We start from the raw sequence: 13,614 nt of genomic DNA, 5'->3' as shown, positions 1-13,614 counted from the left end.
TAGGATAGGAACTCCTGAACTTTTTATTACCGGGAGGGCTTTCATCCTGATCATTTGACATAGTGACTTGACTTAGGCTTCAGTGGATTGGACATTGGCCGTTCACCCCACACCTTGGATCCCATCTTTGAAGTGGCACGGTTTTCTGCAACAGCACCAGGAATCAAACTTCCCCCACTAGGGAAAGGCCATAATGCTGCCCTGGCACCAACTTGCTCCAGAGTGGGTTCCTCTGACACCCTGATGACTTGCAAACAGTAACAAATTGCTCTGAGGATAGGGTTTCCTGCATCACCACCTAACAGTAGTGAGAAGAAACCAGAAGACACTCCATGACATTCTGACTTCAACATAGGATCTCTGCAGAAGGAAGACTGAGTGAGTGAAAACTGGCTACCAGGGGTGCCTCGGCAGAAAGGCAGATCCTTTGTCTGTGAAGTCAGGCCAGAGGAATCTACCCCTGCTGTGTGACTACCAATTGGGAGAGACTGTATCTGTCGCCCATGCATATTTCTCTACTGTTTTGTCTCCTGAACCTCTCCTGAGTGGGCCAAGAAGGACCCAGCAAAATCACTCCCCTAGAGGCTCCAGAAGAGCTTCACAGCCTTGCACTCTTTCTAACTAATGAACCCACCATAACAAACAAACAAACAAAAAAAATCACACTACAAGCGTGATAATGGGGAAACCTCGCATGCAAACACCATGCACAGAGAATGAAGATGATAGCTCTGGTGACCCCAAAAATACCAACCATCTGATGAATCTCTCAGAGAAGGAGTTTAGAATAGAAATATGGAGTATCCTCATGGAAATAAAAGAAAACATAGCTCTAGCTGAACAGAACACAAAGATAGAAACAAGAAAATTCCATAATGAAATAACAGATCTGAAATATATGGTAGCTGAACTGAAAACTTCAATGGAAAGCCTCTCCAACAGGATAACAGCAGCCGAGGACAGAATCAGTGAACTGGAAGATGAAATGCAGAACAACTCCATACAGCAGAAGAGATTGGAAAAGAATCTCTGCAAAAACCAGGATCTCTTATTACAGCAAGCTGCCTGTGACAACCGTGATTGAGGAAAACATTTCCTGGGACCATGAAGAAAGACTTTGGGGTTAGACAACTTAGCAGAGTTAGAGCCTATAATTGGTCTTATGGCAGAATGCTCCATGGGTAAGGACACACTCTTTTTAGTCCAAAGATTTTTTTCTTTCTATTTTCTCCAACTTTTGCTGCACCAATGAAAAAAACTATCACCTTTTTTTTTTATCTTTTAGATAGGGGCTCTTGCCTTTTTCATAAAACCTTGGGACATGAATTACTTAGTTGAACCTCATATTTCTGCATTTTTCTATAAAATTAAGAAGAGGCAAAACAAAGAAAGGATAGGGGCCAGAGGCCAAGTGGTCTCAGGTGCATTTGTGGAGATAGAAAAGAACAGAGCAAAATATCCAAGCCAAAGTTAACAATAACAATCTAAACTTAAAAAAGGCCTATTATTCTGGCAGGCCAGGGGGGCACAGGTGGTGGTATAATATGGACTCTGGGACTATTGGGGGAGGTAGGTCAACAATGGTGGTGGGATTGGCCCTGTATATTTTAAATCTAACTATGAAGGACTTTGTAAATTATGATGGTTTCAATAAAATAAAATAATAAAATAAAATAAAATAATAAAGGAAGGACAAGACACTGAATCAGAAGGATGGGGAGAAAAGTTATAACTGCCACTCATATCTTCAGCTTTCCATAACACAGCTTTCCACAACATAATTTTGCTTTCCTGAAGGTATCTTCAGGAATTATTAGAACTAGATGTATACATTAAGAATTGTACATTGCTGGGCTGAAGAGATAGCATGGAGGTAAGGCATTTGCCTTTCATGTAGAACGTCGTTAGTTCAAATCCCGGCATCCCATATGGCCCCCAGAGCCTGCCAAGAGTGATTTCTGAGCATGAATCCAGGACTATTCCCTGATCACTCCAGGTGTGACCCAAAAACCAAAACCAAAAAAAAAAAAAAAATTGTACATTGCTGATGGGAATATTGCAGCAGTAAAGGGGGTGTTCTTTACATGATTGAAATCCATCTACACTCATATTTGTAATCAAGGTGTTTAAATATATTCAAAGAAATATGAAAAAAACATAAAAGAATTGTACTGTTTTCTATTATTGCTGAATCATTTCTAGAGAAAAACGGTAATCTCATAAAGCCAAATTCCTCAGAGTAGTTTCTGAATGATGTTATTATACTGGAATAAGTGGGGTATCTTGGTGAGGGAGAATAGAAAAGATGGAGGTATAGTATGGAAGTATCTGGTTGGGCTAACAGTGCTGTGAGAAGTAACTAAAAGTAGTGAATATTTGTCATTACACACACACACACACACACAGTCTCAGGACATGGATTCTGAGTAGGTTCACAAGACTTTCCTTTCTCTGAAGAAAAAGGCAAAGGCTTCCTTTAGATGATGCTGGAACAAGAAGTCACCTGCCAGCAGCAGGTAGAATACTTATTAGTGGTCATTGTGCCCTTGCCTTGGCAATTTCTGTCTAATAAAGAAAAGTATTTGATTTTTTATCATTCTGTCTCAAACTGTTCTTTCAGCTGATTATTAAGGCTCTTTGATCAGAGCTTTCATTTGAGCCATGGTATTTGGCTCTTGAGATTTTTCTCGCTATTCTTGTTCTTGTTGATATTTCACTTACATATTTTGAGATATTTCTTTTGAGGTAGTGTCAGGGATCAAATCCAGGCCTTACATATGCAAGCCAAGTACTCTAACACTGAACTACATCCTTGATCTTACACATTTTTTTAAATAACAGATAGCAAGAAAGTAATCAAGAAAACAGACTCGAATGGAAGAAAGTTTCAGTCATATACCATTTTCAACTTACAGAAAATGTGTTCTTTAGGTTTAATTTTATGAATTTGTTTATTCAAGCAGTGTTTTAGATATGGAATGTACCATATTTTTCTGGCATATAAGATGACCCCCTACTTTTCCTGTTAAAATATAGGGTTTGGGCTATATTTGCCAAATAAGACTACCTCTCTTTTAAAGCACACTAAATGGAAATTAAAAAAACATAAGAGAAAAAGAATAGAACCCTCAAAGATTAACAGTATATGTTTAATAAAGCTAGACTTTGGAGTGTCAACTATAATTTAACATTTGTCATTTGTAATGAGTGACTGTGATAATTTTAATTGTGATCTACATTGTGAGCAGGGAGAGGGGGCTTCTCCAAGAGCAGCAGGTTGGGGTACAGTGATAAATTAGGACTGCTAGAGGGAGACAGAGCACCTCATCTGTGTCTATAAGCACCATATATAAATGTATATAAAAGAATATGTATATCTTTTTATATATGTATACACATACATATATTCTTTTTGTATATGTATATCAAAGAGTATAACAAATATTTAGTATTAAATAAAATAATCAGAGCACTTTTCTTTAAAATCTGAGGCATTCAGAGCTGGAAGGACAGAATCATAGTTGTAAGAGAAACTCTGAGAAGGATATGATCAGTGCCTCTTATAGCACTAAGATACATTACTCATCATGTCTAAACCTACAGTTTGGGAATAAGTGTTCTATTTTAGTATGTAAATTATTTAACTGAGGACCAACACATTTTAAATGTTTAGTAAATAACAATCGTAAATATTTATATAAAGATAAATATTCACTCAAATACAAGATCCCGCTTTAGCCTGTGAAGTATGTTTAATACTATGCCATAAGTAACAGAGGATTGAAGAGATAGTATAGGGAATAAGGCTTTGCAAATGCCCACCCAACTTCAATTCCCAGTACTATCTATATGGTCCTTCATGAATAGATAGAAGTGATCCCTGTGCAAAGTAAGCCCTGAGCCTTGCCCACTAAGGTGCCCCCCAAAAAAACTTTAAGGAGCAGAGGAGAAAATTTTACACTATATACTAGCAGGATACAGCATAGGAGAGCAGTAAAAAATAAAGCCAAAGTGCATGAAGAGGTTGGTGTGGGAAAAGATCAAAATGACCACTACAGAGCTGGAAAAAGAGAACAGGAGTTTAAGCAGTTGCTGCCTTATAACTGGCGGATGTTGATTGGATTCCACCTATTCCCTTTACTTCCAGAACTGACTCCCTATGCTATCCAGGAGTAGCTTCTGAGCCCTCCAAGTTTTTAACAAACAAGCATAAAAACCTTAAATATCTTTATAGTCATGCTATCTATCTTTCTCAATATATAAATTCAAAGAAAATGTTATTGCATAATACCTATCATCAATAATAGGACTAATCCAAAAATAGTATTTTCCTGGGGGCTGGAGCAATAGTACAGTGGGGAGGGGTTTGATCCCCAGTATCTCAAGCCAGCCAAGAGATATTCTTAATTGCAGAATCAGAAATAACCCCTGAGCATTTCTGGGTGTGATCCAAAACAAACAAAAAATATTAGTATTTTTCTACAGAAATGATTACTCAATTCTGTAACTTGAAAAAATGCATGAAAGATGCAACACAAAGCAAACATATATAAATAAAATATAAATTCCTATATTTTTGATAAAACTCAAATGCAAGAGATAATACAAATTTAATTTTTATATAGCCAATTAATCTTACCATTTCTAATAAAGTACACTTGCCTTTTCTCTTTTAAAATAATGAATATTAAAACCTTCAAACCTTCAGTGTTCTAACATATTCTTTTTTTTTTTTTTTTTTTTTTGAGGTCACATCTGGCAACACTCAGGGATTACTCTTGGCTCTTTGGTCAGAAATTGCCCCTGGCAGGCTCAGGGACCATATGGGATGCTGGGATTCGAACCACCATCCTTCTGCATGCAAGGCAAACGGCTTACCGCTGTGCTCTCTCTCTGGCCCCTGACATATTCTTTAAGCTACAGCATCAGACTGACTTAGATCCTCTTATCATTTAATACTTGGAGAAAAAAAAAGAAATGATAAAAACTAGGAATATCGGGGAGAGTAGTAGAGGACCCTTTTGGTGATGGGAATTGTGATAATCATACACACACACACACACACACACACACACACACACACTTGAGGCTAAACCCTTCCAATTCTACAATGTCATAAAGCAATGACTAATTCAATACTAAAAATTTCAAAAGACTTACAAAATCCCAGAATATAACATAATGCATTTAGCCACCTGAAAAATTATAGACAACAATAAATGAAGCAAAGGGGCAGGTGAGTAAGCCAATTTTAGTTAAGTTTTCCGCATTTAAACTATAATACACATGGAATCCATTATGCTGATGAAATAAGTCAGGAGGAGAGAGATAGATACAGAATAGTCTCACTCATCTATGGGTTTTAAGAAAAATAAAAGAGTAATAATACCCAAAGACAATAGAGATGAGAGTTGGAAGGACAGGACCATGATATGAAGCTCACCACAATGAGTGGTGAGTGCAGTTAGAGAAATAACTACACTAACAACTATCATGGCAATGTCAATGAGTGAGAGAAGTAGAATGCCTGTCTCAAATAATGGTAAGGGGTAGGGAAGGAGGGAGATGGGAGGCATTGGTGGTGGGAAGTTTGTAGTGGTGAAGGGGCTTATTCTCTTTATGACTGAAACACAACTAAAATCATGTATGTAATCATGGTGCTTAAAGAAAAAATAAAAAACTATAATATATTTATGTGCCACTTTTTAAGACATGTATAAATGATGGCATCTTTTAAAAATTACTTTATTTAAACACTAGTTAAAAAATTGTTCAGGATTTAGTTTCGGTCATACAATATACAATACCCTTCAACACTAAACATTCCCCACCATTGATGTCCCAGTTTCCTTCCTCCCCTCTACATCTGGGACAGACATTTTATTTTTCTCTCTCCTCCTTTTTATTCTTTTAGAGACTGTGTTTCACACTACTGTTAATGAAGGAGTACCATGCATAGCACTTAGAGTGATCAGTTTCAACTATTGTTGTCATAGCGGTCCTTTTCTGCCCTAACTACAGTCCCCCTCTATTTGTGGTAAACTTCCTACCATGGATTGGTACTTCCAGTCCTCATCTATATTGTCTCTGGATATTATTACCATATCATCTTTTATTTTTCTTATATTCCACAAATAAGTGAGGTTACTCCATGTCTATCCCATCCATCTGAAGCTTTGTAACTTCAGACAAGGTTTTATGGGTGTTTTGTTGTGTTGTTGTTGTTGTTGTTGTTGTTGTTGTTGTTGTGCTTAAATTGTTTTGTTATACCTGGTAGTATTCCAGGATTTTTCATGAGGTTTGATCAGGAGTCACTCTTGGCAGTGACCATGGACTATATATGTGGTGACGGGGATCAAACCTGGGCTAGTTGTGTTCAAGGCTGTGTCCTGACCTGCTGTACTATCTGCTCTAGTTCCAGACAAGTTACTTAGCTCCTTTTTCCAAATGTAAAAAAATTGACTTAATGAAGCCATAAGAACTCTTTCTGTTGATAAATTATATAATTCTAAAGTTTAAGCAAAACTTTTAGAAAAATGCTTAATTATCTAGAGAAAACATATATATTATAAAACTATGTGCAGCCTTTATAATAAAAATGGATCAAACCATGTTGCAAAACAATAACATCATATGTATGCTTATGAGTATATATGTATGAAATACTTAATGCCAGCACTAGAAATAGTAGGTTGGTATTAATTTTAATTAAAGGATTAATATTAATTTAATAAATTTTAATTTAATGATTAAACGTAAAAATCAAGATACAGCTCGATTTATTTTGGGAGGGCTTTGGGCCATACCCAGTGAAGCTCAGGAGTTACTTCTGGCTATGCATTCAAAAATCGCCTTTGGCTCCTAGGGGTCCATATGAGACACTGAGGATTGAACCCAGGTCTATGTTTGGTCAGCCATGTACAAGGCAAACACCCTACCACTGTGCTATAGCTCTGGCCTTTAGCTTGATTCCTTAAGTAAGAAAACATTTCCTGAGTCAGAAAAGCAGCACAACAGGGGAGAATTGAACACTAGAGACAAGCCAATATACAAAGTTGTAAGAGGGGGAAAAAATATTCCCAGCAACCACAGTTAACAAAGTTTGGTTCTCTCAATAATTTTTATCCATTCTGTAATCTCAGAGAAATAGTGCTGTCTAACTGTGTGCAGTGTTAAAGAAATCTTAACTCCTCCTAGATTCTGGGTTTGACAAAATTCTACCACAGATCTCTAAGTTCAGTGTAGCCTTTCAGGGATTCACCTCAGACCTAATTTGAAAAGTAACAGTCGGGGCCGGGCGGTGGCGCTGGAGGTAAGGTGCCTGCCTTGCCTGCGCTAGCCTAGGATGGACCGCGGTTCGATCCCCCGGCGCCCCATATGGTCCCCCAAGAAGCCAGGAGCAACCTCTGAGCGCATAGCCAGGAGTAACCCCTGAGCGTCACAGGGTGTGGCCCAAAAACCAAAAAAAAAAAAAAAAAAAAAAAAAAAAAAAGAAAAGTAACAGTCGTTGTTCCATCCAGGAGGGGCAAATATTTCATAAACAACTCCAGAGTATTCATTTCTCTGCAAATAATAATAATGATTTTTTTTTTAAAAAAAGCGGGGGGAGGACAAAACGTGACAATCATATTTATGAATAAGAAGGCTAAGTTTACCATGCTCCTTCCCTGGAAGATGTGATGACTATTGTTTAGAAGATTAAATCAGCAAATTGTCACTGAATTTAAGCCCTCAAAGTTGTAAACAAAATATAGAGCACTCTATTGTTCATGACATGTCAAGAACAAATTACCAAAATGTGTTTTCTCCTCAGGTGTCAGTTTTTCCCTCTTTCAATGACTGATGGTTCCCAGTGTTATTACAGAAACAGATTGATCTTTTTAATGAGCCAGTTTAATAGACTCCAAAATCTCACCGTGGCTGCTCATCCATGTCAGACCATATGCACCAACAAAACGTTCAGTAAAACAAAATCTCAAAACAAAAAATGCTTTGCTGCCAGACCATGCCATAGTCTATAAGATTCCATATAGTAGATCTGTGTATAGAGATAAATAATCAGAGAATAGGAATGTGCACATGCAAACAAGATGCAGAAAAAAATATGCAAAAGAAATAAAGTACTGTAGAAGCCCATATTTTCTTGGCTCTGATAAAATTCCCACAAGATACAAATATATTTACACAACATATTCTCATTACTCTAGTTCCTAACTCCAAGGAAATCAACTTCCTGTCTTTACCTTATAATACACACTTCAGGGTTTCCCTTGAAAATAAATGGTCTATCCATCGAACAACGGTGTGAATTCTGACTCCAACAACTTGTCCATAAAAATTAAAGAAAAGCTAAGATTAGAGACTCTAAGAGAATTCCAACTGATTAAATGCAAACAAGAAAGCAAGCATAGCTTGCTTTGATCTCCATACAAAAATGCTGTTTCTAAATTTAATTAAAAAAAAAAGAGTTGCCACATCAATAGTAGGACATTACTCAGGCCTTACCTGGGCATTGTCCAAAACAATTAAAAGAAAAAAAGGAAATATAGTTTTTGGAATATATATAGAATATGGGACCGGAGAGATAGCAGAGCAGTAGAGCATTTGCCTTGCACAGGGCAGACCCAGGATGGATAGTGGTTCAATTCCCAGCATCCCTTATGGTCCCCAGAGCCTGCCAGGAGCAATTTCTGAGTGCAGAGCCAGTAGTAACCCCTGAGCACTTCTGGATGTGACCCCTCCCTCAAAACAGAACAAAAAGAATATAAACATGATGGAAATTCAGAGAATGGAGTGAAACAAGTTTTTGTTCTGCCTGTTATGATAATTTTGCAGGTTTAGAAGAAAATTCCAATTTTTCAATCATCTTTATATTTGTCATTAATATTAAAATCTTTCCTTTTTACTATCTCAATCTAAATAGACAATCTTCTTCCCAATTTTCCAATTACTCTACCTAAGTCTTTTATCACACTGCTATCAAAATAGACCTGAACTTTCTCCATACCTGCGAATGCTATTCACATTAACCTACAGAGTAAATATATTAGGAATGAATCATCTATCCTGGACCTCATTTTGGTTTTCAGTATCATGTGAATGTGTAACTGATACCTGGATTAAGAATTCCCATTCAAACTTAATGTTCCAAATGCTTAAATCGAACCAAACAAATGTGATTTGCAAGACTGAAACATGTAACACTGTTAGTGCATCATGAGTGAAAGTGGGTTTCCAGTACTGCATAAGTAAAGGAATATTTAACCTTCACTTTAGGATTTTACAGTATTATTGGTCCTATATCAAAAAGAAAAAAGAGATTGTAGCATAAAAAAAACTGCTCAACAGAGGATTATGTAATAACTGCATGTAAACTGGCTGGCTTTTAATAGCCTTCTGATTTGGGAAGCTGCTTAGAATCCATTTAAAGGTAGCTAAGTCAGTCACACAGATGTCTCTGAGCAGCTCCGAGATTTATAAGTGCATATGAATCTGTAACAGAACCATGATAGTTGATTCTGCTGGGCTGTTACACTCAAGCCTGATGAAATACAGTGATAGAAAATAGAAAAAAAAAGGGGGGGGGGAACCAATGCATATAAAAATAAGGTTTTGAATACTGCATAATTTTTAAGATTGCCCAGACTTTTCAAATTTTTTGCAAAATGCCTTCAATTAGTATTAATATTTCCACACCAGAAAATAATTATAAGATGTTAAAGCATTCATGAAAATTATTAGAATAAAGGTACATGAAGTTTGATGAATGTGATGAATACGCTATCAATGACTACTTTGTAGGGTTTAATGGAGAAATGGTGTTACTTTATATTTTTTCAGAATCTCAGCTTGAGGCACTGAAAAGACAGTATCAACCCTGGCTCAGCATCACTGACATTCCCAAGTACTCTGGCAGCCAACTCTGGCACACAAAACCAGCAATGGAGCACAACTGGATAGAGTGCACGCGCGCGCGCACATTCACACACACACACACACACAGGAGTGTGCGCGCACACACACACACACACACATACACACACACACACACACACACACACACACACACACAGCCAAGTGGTTTTAAGAAAAATTATTGGCAGCTAAAAAATTGCAGTCAAATGTCCTCTATTGGCCAGTCCTAACATTTAACTTTTATCTTTATTCAGTTAATCTGAATACTTAACTTTTTTCGTTGAGTCATAAAAAATCTAATAAAAGAACTACCTATTAAATGACACAGAAACAAGGCTTTAAAACCATGTTCTGAAGGCTGGAGAGATATTACAGCAGGTAATATCTCAGCCAACCTGGGTCTGACCTGTGGCACTCCATATGGTCATTGGAGCCCCTAAGAATGATACCAGAGTGCAGAACCAGGAGTAAGCCCTGAGTACCACTGGGTGTGGCCCAGAAAAAAAAATCGTGCTTTGAGAAAACTTAGAACAGCATATATTTTAACCCCAAAGGATTATAAGATATATTCTTTGGTTTAAATTATATAAAGAATAGCAAGATTTTTGTTTTGTTTTGTTTTGGGGTCACACCCGGCGGTGCTCAGGTGCTCCTGGCTATCTGCTCAGAAATAGCTCCTGGCAGGCTTGGGGTCCATATGGGACACCGGGATTCGAACCAACCACCTTAAGTCCTGAGTCGGCTGCTTGCAAGGCAAACTCAGCTGTACTATCTCTCCAGACCCAAGAATAGCAAGATTTTAAAAAATGATTCTGGAGACCAAAGTGATAAGATAGCAGGTAGAGAATTTGCCTTTCAAGCAGCCATCCTAGGTTCAATCTTTAAGTGGTCTTCCAAGTCTTCCAGAAGATATTCCTGAGGGCAGAGCCAGTAGAAAGCTCTATTCACTACTGGGTATGACCCCAAATGAAATCAAATCAATCTAATAAAATAAATAAAATAAAAAGTGACTCTATGCCTAGTGAAGCTGATGATGCCTTGGACATATACGAATATTCCTCATCTGCACCAGTTCCTTGAATGTCAGAAACAGCCAAGGATAAGTAGCAGAAAAGCCTAATGGACAGTCCAGAAAGACATCACATTACTATCCAGCCAGGGCAGGCCTGGAAGCCAAGGCCATTTTGAGTTTCAGGGGCAGCTGCACTCTCTCACCTGTCTGGAGTTCGCCTCTTCCCGTTTTCATTCACGTCGAGAAGCAGCTCTGAGGAGTCAACAGGTGAGGTGGTGCTGGCATCCAAAAGCAGCTGTTCGTGCTGGGCGAGGTACTGGGCAGGGTTCTGTTTGGCCAGTCTGGCGCAGTGGAGGAGCTCACGCTGCAACAGGGGCAGGTTGGCCTGCAGGAGCATGATAGAAATGATAAGACACGCCATAAGGTTTCTTGCGCTCAGTGGCCCTAGTGATGGTGGTATGGGCACCAGATGCTCTTAAGTCAAGATGCCCTGTGCTACAAGATGCTGGAGTTTGGGGGGGGGGGGCGCTCCAGTTTCTTAAGTCAGGCTCTTCCAGGCCTCACTGTCCTGAACAGATGGTGTCTGAGTCCCCTCTGCCTCCTGCCTTCAGGGCCTCTGAGGATGCTGGAAGTGACTTGAATTTACCTCTAAACTCTGTTCACACTAGAAAGTTAGAACTAGTCAAAATATAAGTTCCATGGAATTAGCACTTCCAGCTTCAGTCAGAAGAAACTTATTTTCTCCAAGAAACAGAGACTCATGAAACGGGAATTTAAAATAATGTTTACTTTAAAATAGATCTCAAAAGACAGTTTCTCTGACACATTTACTTCTCAACTCAATGACCAAATCATACTATGAAACCAGACTATGAAATAACTACTGCCAAGTATTAAATTCAGATAGAAACAGGGAGAGATGAACATAGAACTTGGATTTAAAAATGATCAAATTTGGGGGCCAGAGTGATAGCACAGTGGTAAGGTGTTTGCTTTGCATGTGGCCAACACAGGACGGACTTGGTTTGAATTCCAGCATCCCATATGGTTTCTCCAAGCCTGTCAGCAACTTCTGAGCACAGAGCCAGGAATAACCCCTGTGCGCCACTGGGTGTGACCAAAAAATTATCAAATTCCTATGACATTTATGATCTAGAGCAAATAAAACATCCCACTAGAATTTATACACAATACCACATAGATTAGTGAACTACAAAGGTAATCTGTTTTCTTCATATTATTTCTATTTGGGGGGGCACACCCGGTGATGCTCAGGGGTTACTCCTGGCTGCGCACTGGCTATGCACTCCTGGCTTGGGGAAGCATATGGGATGCTGGGGGATCCAACCGCAATCTTTCCTGGTTCAGACACAGTCAAGACAAATGCCCTATTTCTGAGCCATCCCTCTGGCCCCATATCATTTCTATTTTGAAAAGAAATAGATAGATAGATAGATAGATAGATAGATAGATAGATAGATAGATAGATAGATAGATAGATAGATAGATAGATAGATAGATAGATAGATAGATAGATAGATAGATAGATAGATAGATGATAGATAGTTTTTTTCTATATGTGCTCAAGAAATAATATAGTATTTAGGACTCTTGCCTTGAAGGTGGTCAAATGGATAGGAACCTTCGTATCCTCTATGGTTCTAGAATACCACCAGATGTAATTACCAAATGTAGAGCCAGGATTAATCTCTCAGTATCACTAGATGTGGCCCCAAAGCAAAACTTTATATGTGTATATGTGTCTCTCTATCTATACTATCTACACTATATAGAGATATAGATCTACACAATAAACATTCAAGAGATCCTATATACAACTCTCTTTGCTGAGCCTTCATTTTGAAAAGATGTCCAGAATACACTCATTGATAGATAATTCTAGCAATATCAAATGTAATAAGAGAGTTGTGTAAAATTCATTATAAGGAAAGTCTCAAATGAAATTTCATTCTATTATTTATTCTGACAACATAAATCCAGGTTGCTATTGCTCTTTCTCTCTCCTTATTTGGAAGGGCAGGGTGGCAGCACAAAGGGCCTACACCCCAGAAACACTCAATATAGTGGTAGGACTTTTGTCTTGCACATAGCCAACACACCATGTACCCAAGTTTAATCCTTGGCATCCCATATGGTCCTGCTAGGACCAATTTCTAAATACAGAACCAGAAATAACCCCTGAGCACCTCCAGGTTGGTTCAAAAACAAAACAAAACATACCAAAAAAAAAAAAAAACACTCAATTCTCCACATTTGTGGACATCTTCCTCAATATAAAAAACAAGAAGGTAGAGAAGCTTTTCTATATGGAAGCTTTTGGCTGCTCAATCTCTTGGTCCAACAGGTTTAGAAAAGAAACCTATAGGAATTAAACTTAGCCAAATAGGTCAGAAGGAGAACATACATAGCATATGATGTCACCCATTTGTGATCTATCAAAATAAAGCAAAATAAAAACAAAAAACAGTGTTCAAGGGGAAAAAAGTTCTTAGACTCTTTGGATGGGAGAGAGTTCAGTGGGCAGGACACTTGTCTTGCATGTAGTCAATCTAGATTTGATCCTCAGAGCCCCTAAAAGATTCCTTGGTGCCTGCCAGGAGTGATCTGAATTCAGAGGCAGGAAAAAGCACTGACAGCACAGACAAGTTTGACCTCACATGAAACAA

At 38.1% G+C, this 13,614-nt stretch overlaps 1 protein-coding gene across 3 annotated transcripts in view; it reads right to left on the bottom strand.

The window, feature by feature from the left end:
* The window catches only part of RUNX1T1 (RUNX1 partner transcriptional co-repressor 1), a 177,147-nt gene that overhangs the window by 52,024 nt on the left and 111,509 nt on the right, over positions 1-13,614 (bottom strand). For all 3 annotated transcript variants that reach the window (XM_049782120.1, XM_049782119.1, XM_049782121.1), the window contains one exon: positions 11,131-11,312. In XM_049782120.1, the coding sequence (XP_049638077.1) occupies positions 11,131-11,312 (182 nt within the window). The remainder of the gene's footprint in view (positions 1-11,130; positions 11,313-13,614) is intronic.

Source organism: Suncus etruscus, chromosome 10 (genome assembly GCF_024139225.1).
Source record: "Suncus etruscus isolate mSunEtr1 chromosome 10, mSunEtr1.pri.cur, whole genome shotgun sequence".
In the NCBI taxonomy this organism is placed as follows: Eukaryota; Metazoa; Chordata; class Mammalia; order Eulipotyphla; family Soricidae; genus Suncus; species Suncus etruscus.
This window is presented reverse-complemented; position numbering and strand designations above follow the sequence as displayed.